A 21790-nucleotide genomic window follows, 5' to 3' on the forward strand; every position below is an offset into this window, starting at 1 on the left:
ACATTAATTACAAACCCAATTTTAATATAAAAGAGCAGATTTCGAAATGTCCCATGGAGAGAAGCAATTTATTTTTACATCCAGTAATAGGGTGTACACACACCCTACGTGTAAAGTAGAGCACTCTGCCTTGGGATAGGGTGCAGTTTCCATCACCTGAAGCCTACAAAGTGATTTTGAACATGGTTCCAAAAAGAGCTGATGTTGCAAGACGTTTGTCATCGGAATGAAGCAATTGTTATGCAAGATTGTGTGGTCAAGATTATGGAATGAGGCAGTGCATGCGGTTTGTGGTGGACATCCATTTAAGGCATCTAGCCGACTTTGCATTGTACACATTTTTCGTGTTAGCCATGTGGATTGGAGAATGTGCAAATCCACAGAGCCTTCAAACAGTGATGATGCTGAAAAACCGCAATGCACAAGGTCTAATGCACGTGCTTTAATATTGCATTAGATCAGTTGACTGTGCCAGGGCTGAACCCTGTCTTTACCATCTGTCCACAGTGCTAGGGGCAGATGAAGGAATAATAGATGAAAGCAACCCTGCACAGGTTCAGGGTGGGTTTCCTTTCTCATAGAGTAAGCACAGAGAGCCCCCACCCCACGCCAGCTGCCAAACATACTGGGGATTTGCATACAGGCTTCCAACTGAGAGTGCTATTTCCAGATCCAGCATCTCTTGTTCTGGAAATTAAGCACTTATTAGGACCCACTCTTTCCAACTCATCAACATATCCATTTCCTCTGCATCCAATAAACAGTGAGGCAACAATGGACAAGTATGTACTAAATCCTCAACAGCTCTCTTGTGATGCGCTAAGTTACTGCACACATGGGAAGACCGGGGGGGGGGGGGTCCTGGAAAGTGTAATAAAGTGTGAGAAACATTGCACAGCCACAAGGTACACCTTGGTACTGTATTTGCTGATTCCTCCCTTGCTGGGCAGCTTAATGTATCTGAGACATTTTCTGATTACAAAAGGTGCAACTTTTGATGGGAAGATGGGACAGCGAGGGAAGTGGCAATGTAGCAACATAGTCATTATGAAATGACATTTCCATATGGTTGTGCCATCACACACTTGGTTTATTACATCTGATGCCATTTATCGTTGTTTTATTCATTTATACTATACTTTTCAAGAGCACATCTTTCCAACCCATAAATAGGTATTTGTTTTAGCTTCTGATACTTTTTTTTTTTAACTTTCCAGCTTCTTACAAAACAAATAATCCCTCCACCCTGAAGTAATGGCTAGTGGTGGCTTTGAGTCCAGCTGCAATCAGTAGTTTTGCTGAAGCAGGAGGGCACTGAATGTACTCCTTTCCAGGCCTGACGTTTGCCCCATCAGCAAACCAATCACAATTATAAATTGTATGGAGGGAAAGAATTGCAAAACAAGACATTACACACTCTGTCTAGTGTCAGGCTTTGGTGAATCGGATCCCTCCCCTGGTGGCAGTAACTAAGCGGATCAAACAAAAGGAGTGTTCTTACCAGATAAGTTCTTTAATAATCACAGCAAGAGACAAAGGAATGAATATCTCTCTAAAAAATGGTGTCTCTCCCAATAAAGGTTTACCCCCTCCGTCCCCATTAATATATGTCACTCCTACATCGGGTAATCTGACTTTATTGCTGTTGCGTTTTCTGTTCTATCACTTTCCAAGCCCATCTAGTCTTGGGTGAAAGGAATGCTGTCCCAGGACACTGAATCTAACCAGCTGTCTCTTTCTTGGTGCTTCCTCTTCTAGCTGTTCCTCACCCAGTATTTCCCAGTTTTTCCTCTCTGGGCTGTGCCCTTCTGCAAACCACTGTTCTAAATCAATACTGTCCTCCTGCCCTTGGGAAGGTTCAGAAAAGGGGGGGGGGTGTGATCTAACCATTCTTCCTCAGCCCAGTCCCTGACATCTAGTCATGAAGCAGTTCAGCTTTGCAACCAATTTTTAGATTAACACTTGGCTCCTCTTCTTGAACTCTCCACAAAGATAAGAGGAGAATATTGGCCAGTTATTAACATACAATCCTATACCTGTCTACTCAGAGTAAATGCTACTAAGTTAAGTGCAATCTTATACAGGTCCACTCAAAAGTACTGGTAATTGTGCATAGGACTGAAGCCTAAGGTTCAAAGCACTCTCAGCCAAAAGGTTTCTTCTGTTGCCTTGGGCAAACCACTACAGTCTCTTTCAGGCATTGCGTTGTTGTTGTTGTTTAGCTGTTTAGTCATGTTCGACTCTTCGTGACCCCATGGACCAGAGCACACCAGGCGCTCCTGGATTCCACTGCCTCCCACAGTTTGGTCAAACTCATGTTAGTAGCTTCAAGAACACTGTCCAACCATCTCGTCCTCTGTCATCCCCTTCTCCTTGTGCCCTCCATCTTTCACAGCATCAGGGTCTTTCCCAGGGAGTCTTCTCTTCTCATGAGGTAACCAAAGTATTGGAGCCTCAGCTTCAGGATCTGTCCTTCCAGTGAGCACTCAGGGCTGATTTCCTTAAAAATGGATAGGTCTGATCTTCTTGCAGTCCATGGGACTCTCAAGAGTCTCCTCCAGCACCATAATTCAAAAGCATCAATTCTTCTGCGATCAGCCTTCATTATGGTCCAGCTCTCACTTCCATACATCACTACTGGGGTGTGCTGGTCCAGGGGGGAGGTTACCGTGGGGCGAGGTCCAGGACAGTCCTCCACGGGCGAAGCGGGGTCCACAGTGAGGAGCCGGGCAAGGACAGGAACTCTGGGGGAACCGGACTGGGTGCTGGCCGAAACAGCTCTTCAACGACGTTGCTCCTGCAACCTGGGACCGGGCTGACTGGCCTTTATCTTCTCTGAGGCCAGGGGCGGTCCCGGCCTCCAGGAGACCCGACTCTCCTGGCCTTAAGGCGAGTACTCCTTCTGGGAGAAACCAGTTCCCTTCGCCTCTCTGCCCTGAGCCTCTGCAGCTCAGGAGAGGCTGAAGGGTTACTGGACCCAGGGGGAGACTCACCTGTAGGCACCGAGTCCTCAACCACCTCCGGAGCCAGAGTGGATTCACCTGGTGCCTGCTCCTGAGGATCTGGCACAGGTGCAGGCGCGTCAGAATCAAGGCCCTGCCCCAGTTCAGCCGGCCCTGGAGGCCGGGACTCCTGTGCAGGCTGGGATTCCTCCGGTTCAGCCTCTGAATCGGATTCCCAGGCCATCACATGGGGAAACCATAGCTTTAATTATATGGACCTTTGTTGGCATTCAGGCATTGTACTCATATGTCAAAACAACATGTAAGTATTGATGAGCATGCTAAGCTCTGTCTGCTGTTGCCACCACCCTCCCTAAGTTGGAGGATGAATTTCCAAAGTGGAGAGGTTATGGTACTTGTGGAAGGTCCCTTCACAACTGGAACCCTCCACAAATACCAGAAGGTCATAGAGTTGTAGAATTGAAAGGGACCTTGAGGTTCATTTAGTCCATCCCCGTGCAACACATGGATCTTTTGCCCAATGTGGGGGTTGATTGCACAACCCTGAGATTAAGAGTCTCATGCTCTACTGACTGAGGAAATTCATCTTCCAGCTGACACAGGACAACAGGAACGATGCTTGGCATACTTGGCCCCACTCTCCCAACTCACATGTTGCATTTACACATGAGTAGAATGCCCAATGCAGTATTTATTTATTTCATTCCACCTTTTGTCCATAGACCTTCATAGTGGCTCATGACATAAGCTAAAATAATTCACACTGTATGCTCAGTAATAATTAAAAATGAACCTTTTTTAAAAAAAATCTTGTGAACCACTTTGAACTGCAGATCTTTATTGATGATTTATTAATCAATCTGAATTTATGGCAATAGTAATGATACTGTTGTTTGATGTCTAGAAAAATGCTACACTACCTTCGGAACTGAAAAAATTAACAGTTTTATTGATGCTGAAATGCAACTAAAAATGTGTGAATTGACTTGAAAGCCAAAAACAAAATCCCCAAAGATTTTTGGTTACACAAAGTGTAAACCAACCTGCTCCCTCCCAGATGTTGTTTAAATATAACTCCCACCATCTCTGACCATTGGCCAAGTCGGCTGGTGCTGATGAGATTAGTAGCCCCAAACGTATTGAGGTCTGGTGTAGACACACTTCTAATTCAATTTACTTGACTTTTTGTTACAAAAAACAAAGCAATCGTTCTTCAGTCTGGAGAGAGGGGGTTGTTTAGCCTTGCTTAGATTCTTGTCTCTCCAGAAAGCCCTGCAAGCCGTCTTCTACCCAGGGTGAATATCACATCAGCATTTCTTGATGCACATCTCCAGACAGAATTTAGTAATAAAATGAGCAATAAGTCTCCTGTAGCTGAGAGAGGGAAGACAACATCTGTCTTTCAAGCACATTCTTGTTGCACCAGAATTCTCTCAAGCAAATAACAGGTGAAGCTTCAGTGACTCAGAACCTCCTTTGAAAACTAGTGCTGGAGTGAAAAAAAAATCACTTTCTGTTTTTGCAGCTGAGTTGGAATCTGCCTTGACAAAAATGCCAGCACCCACCCAGCACTCGTGGGAAAATGTGGCATGATCTCTTAGCGTAATCAAATGAAACTTTAACACACGGCATGATAAAAGTCTGTAATTTTATCAGGACAAGTTACTTGATGTTTACTGTTGTAACAATTGTTTTCTCAAAATTTATCTTCTGTACCATCAAAATAAATAAAAACAGTATTTTTTTTTTAGAAAAGCCTATTTTTTTCTTTCTCATACAATGCTATTTCAAAAACTTTGATGATAGTGTAAAAGTAATGTTTGTGAAAATTTTTCTTTTTGTAATGTTTGTGAAAATTTGCTTTTTTGTTCTTTTTTGTGAAAAATGCAATAAAAATTATTTAAAAAAAAACAAAAAAAAAAAACCTTTGATGATAGTGGTGGTCTGGGGGGCATTTTGCTTTCCTCCTGGTTGTTTTTTGCAGTAGGGTGATGGTGGGAGCATCCAACTTGAATAAATAAGGGTCAAACCATGTGGTTAGCAATGGCATGAATGGCTTTTGAAAAGTAAATTGGAGTGGCAGCGGGCACTACCTTGGCATGGGTGGTGCCTCAATCTTTTGCCCTCTCCCTTGTGGTCCCAATGGCATCCCGATCCAAGCTTGGCCTTGAGAAGGCTTACTACGAAAGACTACAGTTGCAAGTAGATATATGTGGAAGTAGAAGAGAAGCGACCACCCATAGTTTGCCCATATCTGTGTGATTGTAAACAAGGGAATACACGGCCTAAACTCTGCTCTCGCTGGAGCTGGAGGAGCTTATCTCCAATGGTGTCACTGGTATCCTTCCCTCCTGATAAAAACAGCAAGTGGGGTGGGGAATTTTCATGGACTATGGCAGGGGGGAGGAGGAGGGGGACGCAGGTGGCGCTGTGGGTTAAAGCCTCAGCGCCTAGGACTTGCCGATCGAAAGGTCGGCGGTTCGAATCCCTGCGGCGGGGTGCGCTCCCGCTGCTCGGTCCCAGCGCCTGCCAACCTAGCAGTTCAAAAGCACCTCCGGGTGCAAGTAGATAAATAGGGACCGCTTACCAGCGGGAAGGTAAACGGCGTTTCCGTGTGCGGCTCTGGCTTGCCAGAGCAGCAATGTCACGCTGGCCACGTGACCCGGAAGTGTCTCCGGACAGCGCTGGCCCCTGGCCTCTTAAGTGAGATGGGCGCACAACCCCAGAGTCTGTCAAGACTGGCCCGTACGGGCAGGGGTACCTTTACCTTTACCTATGGCAGGGGGGAAGGGCTGACTGAGCTGCTACTTACATTCTTTAAAAATGTACACATTCACCACATTAAACATCTAGCCTGGCCTTAATCTAATATCACTCAATTCATTCAAGGGTTTTTTTTAGTGCAGGAGTGGGAAACTCATATTGGCCTGAGGGCCAGATTCCCACATGAGCAAACTTTCAGGGGCCATATGCTAGGGATAAGTGGCAAAAGTGAGCGGACCTCTCTATCTAAGCTGGGAAGATGCACTGTCACAGTTAAGCACTTAAGGGTGGAGTTGAGCAGAACCTGTGATGGGTGTGGCTTGGGAAAATTTCATGGCCTAAGGAGAGCCTCAAAGGTCAGAGAGACCCAGAGACTCCTCTCCCTGCTTTTAGTGCAAATATGGTAAGCTTAGGTTTTTGAGATTTGAGGACATCCACCTCCCATACAGGGACGTGGGTGGCGCTGTGGTCTAAACCACAGAGCCTAGGGCTTGCCGATCAGAAGGTCGGTGGTTCAAATCCCCGCAACGGGGTGAGCTCCCGTTGCTCGGTCCCAGCTCCTGCCCACCTAGCAGTTTGAAAGCACGTCAAAGTGCAAGTAGATAAATAGGTACCACTCCGGCGGGAAGGTAAACGGCATTTCTGTGCATTGCTCTGGTTCGCCAGAAGCGGCTTAGTCATGCTGGCCACATGACCTGGAAGCTGTCTGCGGACAAATGCCGGCTCCCTCGGCCAGTAAAGTGAGATGAGCGCCGCAACTCCAGAGTCGTCCGTGACTGGACTTAATGGTCAGGGGTCCCTTTACCTTTACCTCCCATACATGGTAGTAATTCTGGTTATTTTAGATTCAACAGGGTTCTGCAGCCAATCACAGCTACCTGAGCTACCAGCATACCTGTATAACACATATTTGGCATATCCACACAATGTTACGCCTAACATGTAATTAAAAATAAATAAATTTCTGGGATGTACTCTTAAAAACGGTCAATATTTTATTTGCCTTCTTTCTCTGAACAGTGCCAGTGCCAGAGGTTCAAAGATGCTGGAGTAGGTTCCTTATGTTTCAGCCAGACCAGAAGGGGAACGTGCCTCGAATGCGCCTCCTGCAAACCAACAGTCCTTTTGGCAAGAAGGTACAACCAGCAGCCGCTGGGTGAACTTTCCTGCTCTTTCGCTTAGATAGGGCCTGCCCAGCAATAAGCATCAGAAGAAAGGAAAGTCATCCAGACAATCATTAGGAATCTCACACACTTGATAGAGATGTCACTGCAAAAGAGGTGCCCAGAAAACTTACGTCACGGCTATACATGCATCCTTTCTGAACAACATTGGCTTCAATTGGCTGCTCAGGTTTTTGGCTCCAGGCTTAACTGAGTAGCAACTGCAAATCTTTTTTTCTTGCATTCATTTTTCAGTTGTGGGTGTCCCTCTTCTAGAATGCTCTCCCAGGGGAGACATGCTTGGCAACCTCCATGCCCTTTCAGTACCAGGCAAAAACCATCTTATTTTCCCTAACATTTCCCTTGTAATGATTTGTTCAACTGATGGTAGGTTATTGTTTTTATCCTACTGTTTCACTTGTTGTTGTTGTTGTTGTTGTTGTGCATTGATTTGTCTTGAATGGTTTATATATATGTTTATTATTTTGTCAGCCTTCCTGGGAAAGTTTTGTATTTAAGGGCAGAAAATGAAACAGAAAAGCTGTTTTTAATAAAGGGGGGTGGAAGAAGAAAACATTGGGTGATATTCAATTAGGTTTTACTCAGACTAGACTTATTGAAATGAATGGATCTAACTTAGTATTTTGTATTTAAGTTTTGTATTTTGTATTTAAGTTGTATTTAAGTTTTGTATTTAAGGGTAGAAAATGAAACAGAAAAGCTGTTTTTAATAAAGGGGGGTGGAAGAAGAAAACATTAGGTGATATTCAATTAGGTTTTACTCAGAGTAGACTTATTGAAATGAATGGATCTAACTTAGTATGTTGCTTGATTATAGTATTATTATCTTGGAATGGCAGTGCGAAGGGATCAAAATGTAAGCTAAGAGTTCTTTTCTTCTTAGAGTGTTAAAGCTGCTAGTTGGTGCAATTGCAAGAGTCACTCATGGTGGTTGAGCTAATTGACAGCTAATTAAGAGCTCCTGGGGGGAGCCAAAGAAGTTTCCTTCAGCCTGAGTTTCTTGAGTATAAAAGAATGTCCAGTATGTTCTAGTTTCAGTAATACATTCATTTATTTTTAGCAGAGCAGAGCAGATTAGGCTTCTGTCTGACTGCTAACCAGACGACTCTGTACGTTCTTATTTATAGCAATCTTACTGCTAGAGTTTTGTTCAGCCTACCCGCTTATAAAGTTTGCCAACTTTTTCACTTTCTGGAGTCAGCCTATTTTATCCAAGCCACTTCTATGAACAATTACCCTGAATACTGCCCTTCCTTGGAAAGTTCTAGCAGAAATAGCCATTAGGTAAGGGTTATAGCTCAGTGGCGCAGTAGGTCCCTGGTTACATCTGAGCATTTTCCTGGGAACCCTGGAGATCTGCTGAGCTAGATGAGCCATGTCTCATTCTGTACAAGGCAAGCTTCCCATCTGTAAAATGTTGCAGTCTATGTTTTCCTGCCTCTGGCACCAGCAGATACTGAAGCAAAGCCAGGACATGGACATTGTAATGATGTTAGAAGAATGAATAAGCTCAACTAAACAGTTAGCGGGGTTGGGGGAGCTCATCATGGGTTTGTTTTTGTTTTTTTGCCCCCCTGCTCTTTGCAACTTTTGCTCTCCGAGCAACTTATGTGGGGCTCCCAGTGGTCTCCTAACCAGGCACTGATTAGGTCCACAGCTGCTCAGCTTCAAGGACGCCACAGCCCTGCAACATGCTTTACAATGTTCACTCGGCTCCAATAAAGGTCTATTGGCTGCAGAGAAGCTGCAGTCTAGAAAAAACAACCTAGTTTAAAGCAGTGTGTTTTAAACCCAAGGGGCATCACCGTGCTGGCTTCGCTCCCCAGTAGACAATAGCCTTAAGAAAGAAGAGGCACTGGGTCATTTTAGCCAGAACAGGGAACATATTTTTATTAAGAGAGTTAAAAACCAAGCATGAATGTTTGCAGCCAGATGAAATAATAATCAGAGGCAGCGACTGCCAGTTGACCTACTCTGGATAGTTCCACTGCTATTAATAATTGACTATAAACAATAAAATCTCTCCCCTTGTTAAAATGAGACAACTGCAGAATAGCCTGTTATTGCATAACGTCTTAATTGTACTTAAGACATGAGAGCCTCAAAGGGAACATCATTTTATCAGCGTCCCTTTAAAATATCTGGACTGGAATATTATGACACATACACACAAAATAATCTTTGTCCATTGTTAAAGGACTAGGAACTGCTTTTGAAAGCTGACTTAGCTGATCCATTGCAAATGTGTTGTCTGATTATAAAAGCACATATTTAAATTACAATTCTTTTAGAAACAGGCCAACAATTTTACCTTAACATCAGTGATTTGTTTGTAGAATCTACTGGTTTATCAGAGGTTTCCACCCAAGGTGAGCACGATAATAAATATTTTTATTTGTTTGTTAAATTTGCTATTAAAAAATAAAGAAGGAAAAATGAAAAATGACAACAAAAACTTCAGCTCACATGAAATAGCCACCAGCACATCCATCTTAAATTAAAACATATAAAATTATATAATCCATCCAGATGTCAGAAGAGTAAGGGCAGTGAGGTCCTCAGATCATTAAGTAATAGACAGTGGATGTTTATCCTTATTAGCTCTTAGTATAAGTCTGGATCGCAAATATTTTTAAATAATGAATAAATCTGATGTGAGCTTTAAAGTGCGGAGCAGAGCCTCAGAACCATGAGAGGGTCTTGACTCATCTCAGTTTCATTTTTGGATGCGACCTGATAAATGGGGCGATTATCTTGAATATTTCAAGGTGGATGCAGTTCACTTACTAGCTGTAAGTGAGGAAGGAGTTGCTGAAGGAACGAGAAAATGTGGCATGATAATGTGGGGTCTCTAGCCCATGCACAGTAAGGCAAGAGTATGCAATTTAGGATCCAAGCAAACTTAAGAGCATTCCCCATTGCCATAGCTGCTTCTGTTCCCCACCCGCTTCCGTAAGTTGACATGGTGGTCTCCTCAGGGGGAAAGATTTGACAGTTGCACATGCATAACCTACAGCAGCGATGTTCAACCAGTCAATGTTGTTTGTTGGTGTTTTGAGAATGAGGTGAGCGGTGTATGCTATTCCGCCTTAAAAATATATTGTCCTCCCGAAAAAAAGCTCAACAACTCTGATTTCCCCCCAAAAGTTTAATAACTCTGCTCCCCCCAAGAAAAGCTGAACAACTCTGGTCAATCCACCAGCCGGTGTGGTGTAGTGGTTAAGAGCGGTGGACTTATAATCTGGTGAACCGGGTTTGCGTCCCCGCTTCTCCGCATGCAGCTGCTGGGTGACCTTGGGCTAGTCATACTTCTCTGTAGTCTCTCAGCCTCACTCACCTCACAGAGTGTTTGTTGTGGGGGAGGAAGGGAAAGGAGAATGTTAGCCGCTTTGAGACTCCTTTGGGTAGTGATAAAGCAAGATATCAAGTCCAAACTCTTCTTCTCTTCTTCTTCTTCAATGACAATGGGTAGATCACTGCCAGATTTTTCATACTGGGAGTAGATCACATTCTCTTAGGAGCCGGACAGGCCTGACCTACAGCATTTATCATGGGAGGAGAGGGGCATTAATGAACTAGATAGTCAAATGGAATGAACAGTTCCAAGGAAGTATCCAGTGGAAGAACTTGGCTCATAAATCAAAATTAATATGCACAGATTTTGAAAAAATACAGCGAAAAAGATAAACCTACACAAGATGCGACATGCCTGCCACTTGCTTGCAGATTATAGTGTCTCCTAATGGGAAATATTTCTCATTAGTGCAGATTCATTTACTGTAGATATATTTCAGTGGAAAGAAGGCACAAATTGCAAAACACCATTTTCTTGTTGAGGTACATTTTTTTTACCATTGTTAAACAGAATGCTTTGCCTATGGAACATTTACTCTTCACTGCTTTGCAGCTAATAAGGAAACGAGCTTGATATTCATGACAATAAATTGAAATCCTTATTCCCCTAGTGTGTCTTTAATAGTGTTTTGGAAACCTATCTGGTTTTTAATTAGAGTCTGAGGAATTTATAATTGCTTTGCTGTCTGTGAAGCCAAGAAGTTGTTTCTTTCTAGAGATACAGAAAAGCTCCAGGGCCAATCAGCCTACAGATCCACCCTGCAATTGAAAACAAAGATATCGGAAATAACATAGTTGAACTTTTCCACAGGTTCATAATTCCATAAACCTGCTGCAAATCAAGGTCATGCAGAAGAGCAACAGCGTTTCAAAGCTGTTGGATCAATTGTATATGTTCTAACCTCAAGGGGTTTCAACAGGATTCCGTCTGCTGTGAAAGAACAAAGTCCAAAAATTGGTACACAGAGAGTTTGTTTACTAGGGCAAGGACCATTCTTATTTCTGTCATGCAGAAATTGTGAATTTCACTTCGCGACAGTGAACAGTTGCTTGCATTGCAACAGAGAATAAGCCAAGCCACACATGAACTACAATGACATGAGGCAAGACTTCCCTCTTTACCTCCTTCAAATAGCATTAGATTAGAAAGGGTATATGTTATGATCCCGGAGTTTGGGAGCCAGGAAATTGTGTGCATCCTTCTTCTCGTTTGTGTTCTGTTGGCATCTAGACAACCTTAGGAAGATGTAAGCCTTCCTGACTTAACTAATGGCTCAACATTTTACTGTATTTCATTCAAACCAAATGCGTGTAAAACGGAGAATGGAATCCTTATCTTTGAATAAGCTTCCCTTGTTCACTTTGCACAAGCTTACCTTCTCGCCATCTCTATGGACTTGCAATATTAGCTCCTGCCATAAGAGGTGGCCGATCACCTTTTCCCAAAGGCTTTCGTTGTTTCAGGGCTGGATTCTTCATTCCAGGGAAATTCAGGTTCAAGCTTCTACTTGGAATTCCGTGGCCGCAGTCCTATTCCTGCTTTTTGTTCTCTGATCATGTCCTTGAAAAAGATGGAGAATTGTTGTCTGCCTCCTACAGACATTTAAACTCTATTAAACTGTTATTCAGGCAGGCATGTGGTACACATACCTCCTCCACTCGCCTCCAACAGGGTGGAGTTTAGGTTTTTTTATTTAAAAAGTCTTGTTTTCTTTTATGTTTTGAATGAAGAGATCATACAGCTTGAATGCTTGCATCTATTGGACTAAATGCCTTGATAACACTTCCACTTCCTGCCTTTTAAAGAAAGTTTTTTTGGGGGATTTTAAACAGGGATTTGTCCAAGGAGGGGGAAAACCCTTGCTTGGCCCTGGATGCCCCACAGGAGAATATTTGCAGTGGAAGCCAAGAAAAATATGATATTTATTAGATTTCTTACCCACCCTTCACCATAAGGTTCCAGGGTGGGTTACAATACATCTTTTTTTTTAAACAAAAATACACAGTAAAATAGACAATGTTCTATGAAAATAAACATATATCTCTAGATAGAAGAAGGCTTATTTATGAGGCAATAAACAATATGCTTGCACTTCACAAGTGGTATTTCTGCAACAGATAGAATGTCTTTTGGGAGAACCTAATTGCAATGAAAGTATGAAAATGGTACATTTTTTTATTACAGCCAGCCTGATATTTTTGGTCAAACTAATAGCGAAATAGGAAGAAAACCCATCTTCAAACTGTGACTGAGCAGGAGAATTTTCTAAGAATTTCAGGGACTGAGGTGGGGGATTTGCTTACTTCACAGACAAGGTGGTCAAGGACAGTATTCCCCCTCCTTAAAATAATAATAAAAATGTGGAAAAAACCTTGCTGGTTGCTCATCACAGCCATCAAGACTTATCAACCTCATTGCCTTCTGGAGTTTGTTCCAGCCATGGTTCCTCTTCCTTTGCCAGTCTGGTCCTTGTGTAGTGGTGTTTCCATGGAGATTCTGGGCCCTCTGAAGGTACAGTAAGTCAGCCCTTATCCCTGAACATTCCTTAGAAATTTGCTCGCTACTCAAAGAACCTCCAGTAATCGTTATGCATCGTTAAAAACTTGGAACTGTAAGCCTACTATATATTGGCAGCCAGGACAAAACACATGTGGCTGAAGGCATCAAAGTTTTTGCCTTCATTCCACAGATTAAGAATGGGAAGATTTGCGGCTTGCAGTTGAAAGTGGAGCAAAAGAACAGGAAAGCTGTTGATTAATGATAAGGAATATTTATTCTATATATTGGAGACTTTAAACTCGAGTTCTCTCTCAAGGGCAATTTCTGAAGAATAGTTACAGCACATCATCCAGATGATATATTATAAGTATTTTTCAGCAGTGACCCCCCAAGGAAGAGAGTGTTAGTAATGTGCATAGCAACCAATCTATAGAATCAATATTTTATATGAGAAAGCAGTGATCCTCTCTCCCCTGTTCCTATGTACCTGCTGCTGTAGAAACAACACTTTTGTTTTGGTTTTTATCCTCTCAGCTTAACCAACCTTGGAGGGTTGTTGTGAAGATTAAATATTGGGGGGGGGGCACAAGAAAATAATGCAAAATTCCTGCATTGCGCAGGGTTGGACTAGATGACCCTCAATGACCTTTCCAATTCTACAATTTTTGGAATCCTTGGAAGAAAGGTGGGATGAAAAATTATGACGTATAAGTAACTGTATTCTTATATTCTGAAACATGATGAGTCTTTAAGAGAACAAAGAGCTGTTAATTGGCAAGTAATATAAATAATTATGTTTTGAAGTCAGTTACAGTTGGCTGCCTGGTGCTTTTTAATATATTTGGTTAACCTATTTAATGAAAGGAAGCAAAGAGGCAGGAAATGTTGCTTGCTTAAAATTTGATTCTAGTGCTCCCTCCTGTGGCAAGGGGAATGCATGTCCTGTGCAAAGCATAATTGGTGCAACAGTCAAAGCTGCTGCCAGTCACTTCACATAGAAGAAATTGGCAGATATTGTTTTCATTCTCAATCTTACACAGTGATGATGCTATAAATCTCCAAAATAAGGAGCTTAATTGTTAGTTATATGTGTACTATAGCAAAAACTGGGTTCATCAATCCTGAGCATGTAGCCAACGGAGAATGCAGATATTTGCACTGCGAAGAGCGTCTTGCTCTGCATGGAAAACAATGTCATCAATACACAATGGATCGCTCAGTACTAATCTCCACTTTTGCTAATATTTGGGGGTTCAGGAAGGTAGACAGTCCGTGCGTCACACATAGCTGTGTCTTCTGACAGAGGAGAACAAATAGGGGGCTCAGGAACAGTGGTTGGATGGCTGCTGCTGCCGCCCCATAAACACCTGTCATTTGAGGCAATTGCCTCACTATGCCTAATGTTATGGCTGGCCCTGCATTGAAATTTGGGGAGAAAAATACAGTGGTACCTCGGGTTAAGTACTTCGTTCCGGAGGTCTGTTCTTAACCTGAAACTATTTTTAACCTGAAGCACCACTTTAGCTAATGGGGCTTCCTGCTGCCACCGTGCCGCCGGAGCACAATTTCTGTTCTCATCCTGAAGCAAAGTTCTTAACCTGAGGTAATATTTATGGGTCAGTGGAGTCTGTAACCTGAAGCGTATGGAACCCGAGGTACCACTGTATTTAAGATAGAGAAATCATTTATCTCCTTGGTTTTGAATAAGTTTGTCTGTTTGTTTCAGTTGTTAAAGCAAATTCCTGTCACGGATGGTGACCAGTTAACATTCCAGACTTACTGTAATGCTTTGTCCTGGCTTTCTAAAAGCAGCTTGGAGACCAAAGTAAAAGGTAAGACATAATTCCAGGATTTATATTAGTCCTCTCTGTTTATTCAATTGTTCTTAAGCACAACATTCCGTTAGTTCCAGTGTTAAATCTTGCAGTAGACACTATCTGCTGACACATTCGACAGAGGCCTCGCACGGCACAGTATTATCCTTGTAGAGTATGCTGGCATCTGATCTTGAGCTCTTATTTGCTGTCACAACAAATGTTAAGATACTGTCCCTAGCTGGGTAAGATAACAGCTGGAATATACTTAAGAAGCAGATATGCCTTTAGACTTTTCCCTTTCCTTCTTACCGCTGTTAAACATATAATAAGGTTAGGCTACTGAGAGATCCATTCATGTCATATCTAAGGAGGGAGGAGAAATCCATTTCAGTTCACATTTTAAGGCGAACCAGCCACATTCACACTTTCTGAAATAGTGCATGAACCAAAATGGAGCCATCCTTTGAACTTTGCATATCTCTGAATTTTGTACACAAAGTAATGTGCACAAATATGCATTTACTGGGGGAAAGTTTGCATAAAAAATGCAAAAATAGATGAAAATAACACAAAAATGCATTACATTATGCACTTTGCAAAAAATATGTTTATCAGGCAGAACTACATCAAACCTGTGTACATAAGGAAAAAATTCACACTAAAATGCTGGTGAATTTTCAAGAGTTTTAAAAACAAATCACAATTGAATGTGGAAATATGGAGAACTGAACAAGACTGGGAAAATAAGAAACTGAGAGAAGCTTAAATTGACAGATTTATCCAACAGTCATTATGATGAATCTATATGATACCCAATCAAGGGTTAACGTTCTTGAGGAAATAATAACTGAGGAAATGATTAAGACTGATATTTCACTCACAAAACTAGTTTTTTAAAAAAATAAAAGCCACCTATTGTATTCTCTGCATTGATTAGGAATGTAATTGCAGAACATGCTATTAATGTATAAAACTCTGTCTGATGTGTGTTATCTCACAAGTCCTTACTGTTATCAGAACACCAGTAAAGAAGGTTGAAAACAATCTAAACATTTCAAGAGATTCCTTCCTTCCTTCCTTCCTTCCTTCCTTCCTTCCTTCCTTCCTTCCTTCCTTGAAGCATCTTCCAGAATTGTGGCTTTAGTCATGACACCATCACAACTCAAATAAATGTGTTTGTCATCCATCAAAGGCTGCTAGCTATGATAGCTATGGTCCATCTCTACAAGAAGCAGGAAGTCTCAGTTGCTGTTGTGCTCAGATCCTTCCTACTGGCTTCCTATAGACATCTTGCTGGCTACTGTGAGAGCTGGATGCTAGGCTTGATGGGCCATTGGCCTGATCCAGTAGGCTCTTCTTATGTTCTAAGTGCTTAAAGAATCTTCTACAGGGTTATCTTCTGGCCCAAACAAAAGAAGGCAGATCAGAGACCATGCAGAATAGACCAAGCACTATATTATGACCGAAGAAGAAGAAGAAGAAGAAGAAGAAGAAGAAGAAGAAAGAATCATATACACAGCAAGGCAGAGCCTTGGAAGAAAGAGCAAAGGAAAAAGACCTATCTATTCAACAGTAGATACACCTATCTATATCAACCTATCAACAACCTCAGATATGCAGATGACACAACCTTGATGGCAGAAAGTGAGGAGGAATTAAAGAACCTTTTAATGAGGGTGAAAGAGGAGAGCGTAAAATATGGTCTGAAGCTCAACATCAAAAAAACGAAGATCATGGCCACTGGGCCCATCACCTCCTGGCAAACAGAAGGGGGAGAAATGGAGGCAGTGAGAGATTTTACTTTCTTGGGCTCCATGATCACTGCAGATGGTGACAGCAGCCACAAAATTAAAAGACGCCTGCTTCTTGGGAGAAAAGCAATGACCATCCTAGACAGCATCTCAAAAAGCAGAGACATCACCTTGCCAACAAAGGTCCGTATAGTTAAAGCTATGGTTTCCCCAGTAGTGATCTATGGAAGTGAGAGCTGGACCATAAAGAAGGCTGATCGCTGAAGAATTGATGCTTTTGAATTATGGTGCTGGAGGAGACTCTTGAGAGTCCCATGGACTGCAAGAAGATCAAACCTTTCCATTCTTAAGGAAATCAGCCCTGAGTGCTCACTGGAAGGACAGATCCTGAAGCTGAGGCTCCAATACTTTGGCCACCTCATGAGAAGAGAAGACTCCCTGGAAAAGACCCTGATGTTGGGAAAGATGGAGGGCACAAGGAGAAGGGGACGACAGAGGACGAGATGGTTGGACGGTGTTCTCGAAGCTAACAGCATGAGTTTGACCAAACTGCGGGAGGCAGTGGAAGACAGGAGTGCCTGGCGTGCTTTGGTCCATGGGGTCACGAAGAGTCGGACATGACTAAATAACTAAACAACAACAACAACATTCAACAATGAAGATTTGTATAAGTGGTTGCACGCATATTGGTTGTAGCCCAATTCCCGCCTCCTTGTGGACAAGTTTATGGCCTGGGACACCAAATCAGCAAATGCCCTCTGCTGCAAATGAGAATGAATGTATGGCTATTTCAGTACTGCAGTCTGCAACCTATTGGCTGACTAAGAGTCTGAGTAAAATATGAGCTTTGCGTTTGTAAATCAGCCGAACTCCAGTCAAGTCCAGGGAGGTTTGCTGGCTTGTGTGGGATGATTATACAGAAGCAGTCGTGTGTGGTAGTTTTGTCGTGTTGTCGGGGCATATTCTTCTATCCAGTATTTTGTTCTCCAGGGATCACTATCAATTTTCTCTGTAGTTTAGTATTCATGAAAAGTTGTGTCTTGTGTCTCTTGGAATGGAAAATGCCATTTACTTTTTGATGGCATCTACATGTTTTCAGACACAGGTCCCATTTATTTCAATGGGACTTGCTTCCAGATGAGTGAGTAGAGATTGAAGCCACAGGATTTTCTAGTTTACTTGCTTTTTGCATACAAATTCATTACTGGCTTGTAGTTCAGGGTTTACTCACTTTCTCATGTGTATTGCATTAGGTTGTTTTAGTCCATTCTACTGCAGATTTAGATCAGGACTTTTATCAGAATGATTTTATACATCGACTATCTTTCCTAGGCATGGGGCTGGATCCTAAAATGGTAATCTTAGTTCATGAAATTATCATCCTCTCTTCTCCCCTGCTGCCCTGTAAGGTGACTATCTGTTCTACTTTACAGAGGTCCTCTTCAAGCTCCAGGGAGGGTCTCCTCCTGTAGTTGGTTAATGATAAATTCTATTGGATTAGCCTTCTTGGGAAATCCAAGAAACAGGTTGAATAACATTATACTCAGGCATCACATTGCTGTAGGTATAAATCTGTTGCCCACGTTCAGCTGCTCTGCATTCAAAATGAAATTATTGATTCATTACCCAGGCTTGGAAGGAGTGAAGAAGTGCTGAAAGGTTTTGCTTTTGAAATACCTGATGGGATTAGCTGTCTCAATTGAAAAACCCAGGAATACCAGTTTTGAAGTGCAGAGTTCATTTGATTAATTAAAGCAATTACAGCACACAGTGCATTTCCTGCAGATTAATGGCCAGATGGGGGAAACTGATATTCTGGAATTTTGCTTTGTTTTGGGCTATTACCTCCAGCTGGCTGCTGGACAATCCTTTGCTGGAACGACTATTATTGCTATTAAACCATTTTGTTTAAAAACAACCAAACAGGAATAACTGCTCCTTTCTTCTCAAAACCCCAGCCCCAGGCACACACCCAATGCTTTACAGAAATGATATAGCTCTAGGGGCATGGCCTTCTCTGTGAAACAAAAGACTGTAATCCAGTTCTTATCTCACAGCATTTTCTAAAATTATTTCGCCTACAGTCATGGGAGAAAGGAGCTTTGATTGAAAAATATGGATGTGAATTTCTTGAGAGTAACTTCAGTTGTGTGATTTCTATAGGTTATGACATGTAAAGCCCTAAGTGGCTTAGAACCGGGATCGTGTCTTTCATTATAAGCCTACCCATCAAACTTCATTTAAGAGCCAGTGTGGTCCAATGACTACTTAGTGTGTTGGACTAGATGCTGGAAGACCATATCCACCTAACCTACCTTACAGAGTTGTTGTGAGTAGAAATGGGTGGCTGTGTCATTAAAAAAAAATATGATTCAGCAGATATACATCTTAGAAAAAGTGGGAAAACAAACAAACAAAACACACAGACCTTATGGACATGGTAGGTATATGAGAGAAAAATAGCATAAATATAGATTTTACAGTACTCAGCATATAAATACCGTATTTTTCGCTCCATAAGACTGACCACGACGCACCTAGTTTTTAGAGGAGGAAAGGGGGAAGGCCCCATTTTGGGGGGGATCAGCTCAAAGTTGTGCAGCTTCTTTTGCAAAGGGGAAAAGCCCCTTTTTTTGAGGATCAGCTCAAAGCTGTAGAGCTTACTTTGCAAACGGAAAAAATCCTGTTTTTATGGGGTTCAGCTCACAGTTCTGCAGCTTCTTTAGGAAAGGAAAGGGAGCCATTTCTACAATTTCCAGACAGATCATTTAATCAGCCAGTCACATGTCACTGGGGAAAGAAACAGCCTCCATCTTCAGAACATTCAACAATGGAGGCCTGGGCAAGGGGGCGGGGCCAGAAACAGAGCCAGCGATCAACCACACATTCACTCCATAAGACACACAGACATTTCCCCTTACTTTTTAGGTGGGGGAAAAGTGCGTCTTATGGAGCAAAAAATACGGTAATTTGTGGGCATCCATCTGTCTTGGGAGACAGTGGAGGAGTGTGCCTTTTGGGGTGAGTTCAAGCTGTTGGACAGTTGCAGCGCCTGCTGTGGCTGTAGAGACTGATGTGGGAGAGATGTTTTGTTGCAGCTGGGGCAGATGAAAATGTCCAGTTGTGCTGCTGCAGATGCATCACGGCGTTCCTTCTCTTTGCTCTCCTCCCAGCAGTCCTTTCTGCTCTGGCCACTACTTTGTTTACACAACTTTACTGCCTGTCTCCAGGCACTGTGGTCATCTGTAAGGGATTCCCACAAGGCAGAGTTAATGTTGCCAGCAATGCCACTGGGACTAGATGACCCTCGGGGTCCTTTCCAACTCTGTGACTCGATGAGATGAGACGTTCTAGCCATACAAAAACAATCAAGGAGCAAAGCAGGGCCAACCAGGAGTGTGGCCTGGGAAGAGTCATGAGTGCAGATACAAAGGGCATTTGACTCCTGAGCCTGAGGTTTCCCACTCCTGCCCAAGTAAATATGCCTAGTACAGTGGTACCTCGGGTTACAGACGCTTCAGGTTACAGACTCCGCTAACCCAGAAATAGTTGTTGTTGTTGTTTAGTCGGGTCCGACTCTTCGTGACCCCATGGACCAAAGCATGCCAGGCACTCCTGTCTTCCACTGCCTCCCGCAGTTGGGTCAAACTCATGCTGTTAGCTTCGAGAACACCGTCCAACCATCTCGTCCTCTGTCGTCCCCTTCTCCTTGTGCCCTCAATCTTTCCCAACATCAGGTTTTTTTCCAGGGAGTCTTCTCTTCTCATGAGGTGGCCAAAGTATTGGAGCCTCTGCTTCAGGATCTGTCCTTCCAGTGACCAATAGTACCTCGGGTTAAGAACTTTGCTTCAGGATGAGAACAGAAATCGCATGGCAGTGGTGCTGCAGCAGCAGGAGGCCCCATTAGCTAAAGTGGTACCTCAGGTTAAGAACAGTTTCAGGTTAAGAACGGACCTCCGGAACGAATTAAGTTCTTAACCCGAGGTACCACTATACTAGTTCCTCCTATACCATATATTCACTCAATTTTGGTGCAATTCTCCTCATATATTGACATATAATAAGAAGACACCTGGATCTACCTAGCTAGGTCAGCGTCAAAGACTTATGAGTGGTTCACTTCATTCTAGAACATGTCCGTAGTGCTTTAAACTTTCATGTACTGAAGCAGTGAGTCTGAAGATATTAAATGATATATTAAGGACCTCACATCATCATCATTGACAGGAAAACATATTAATGAAGGAATGGTAGGGACTAGAATTCAGGATTTCTACTTCTTTCTTTTTAGCAAGGGTTGTTGCTGTGCGGCTTGCATGCTTTAGGGACCCATGACTGTGTTTGAAGCTGTTTGCTGCAGCTATTGATCCAGACGTGGGTGATAGATCAGACTAGGATGTTCTTGGTTATCAAATTGTTAACAGCTGCACTAGATGCTTGATGGGGAAATGTTAAGGAGTATGGTGTTTGCCTCCTAGGTGGGTCATAAGGAAAGGGTTAAATGAGTGTGAAGTGATTGGCCAGAGAGAAACTGATAGGAGGAGTTAGAGTTAGAGTTGGAGTTGGAGAAGGAAGAGGGAGAATAAGTCTGTGGGTTGGTTGAGTTGTGTTGTGAGAGTGAGAGGAACTGTTAGGTGGAGTTAGATAGATAGTTGGGATAATCGGTTTGAAGTTGTTAGGAACATATAGGTCAGTAAATAAACTAAGATTAAGAAACTGCCAAGAAAAATTAACTGAAACCATAAACTTGTTCATGCCTATAAAATAAACTTGATTATTTGTTAATGTTAACAACTGTCTAAGACTCCGTGTGTACCCGAGAGAAATGGGTTAGTGGCAGTGAAGAAAGCAATCACAGTGGTGGCACAGGGATCAATAGACCGTCCAACGTCCAGGGACCCTGTGTGATCGCCACAAGGAGCAGCGAAGATCCACCTCAGTAATAACAGTTTTGTAGTTTTGGGGTGCTAGATTCCGTGACTGTTTTCTTTTCTCTTGGAATAAGATGAAGCTTGCTTGGATTCTTGCAAATCTGTGACAATGAAACAGCAACAAAAACAGATAGCTACAGAGCCCCCCAAGGGCCATGACAGATACTAATGCATCTTTCCTGCAGGCTGAAGAATTATTCAGATGTGTAGCTAGCAGCTGACGTCCGAATAAAAATTCATCAGCCTGACTGTACTAACTCTGGTCACAGAATAATGGCATCAAAAATAGATTCATCAGTCACTGTTAGGCATTGCTTGATTCTATAGGGTGGCTATTTGAGAATCCCTGATAAGGTTCGTTGGCAAGGCCCAGCATTTCTGAGTAGAGCAGAGCATTAGTCCGCAGTATTTGCGACACAGCCTGGTATCTCTGACCAGCGTTGAAATGTGGGCTTGCATCATGAGACTTAAACCATGAAATTGACTCTTATATTCCAAATTAATAGGAATTTTGGATTACTGCCAGG

General features: G+C 42.6%; 1 protein-coding gene across 1 annotated transcript in view; it reads left to right on the forward strand.

The window, feature by feature from the left end:
* Positions 1-21790, forward strand: part of LOC307206428 (uncharacterized protein) — a 35578-nt gene that overhangs the window by 5934 nt on the left and 7854 nt on the right. Inside the window, exons 4-5 of the mRNA XM_079959707.1 lie at positions 6747-6862; positions 14491-14596. Coding sequence (XP_079815833.1) covers positions 6747-6862; positions 14491-14596 — 222 coding nt within the window. The remainder of the gene's footprint in view (positions 1-6746; positions 6863-14490; positions 14597-21790) is intronic.

Source organism: Podarcis cretensis (genome assembly GCF_951804945.1).
Source record: "Podarcis cretensis genome assembly, chromosome: 17".
In the NCBI taxonomy this organism is placed as follows: domain Eukaryota; kingdom Metazoa; phylum Chordata; class Lepidosauria; order Squamata; family Lacertidae; genus Podarcis; species Podarcis cretensis.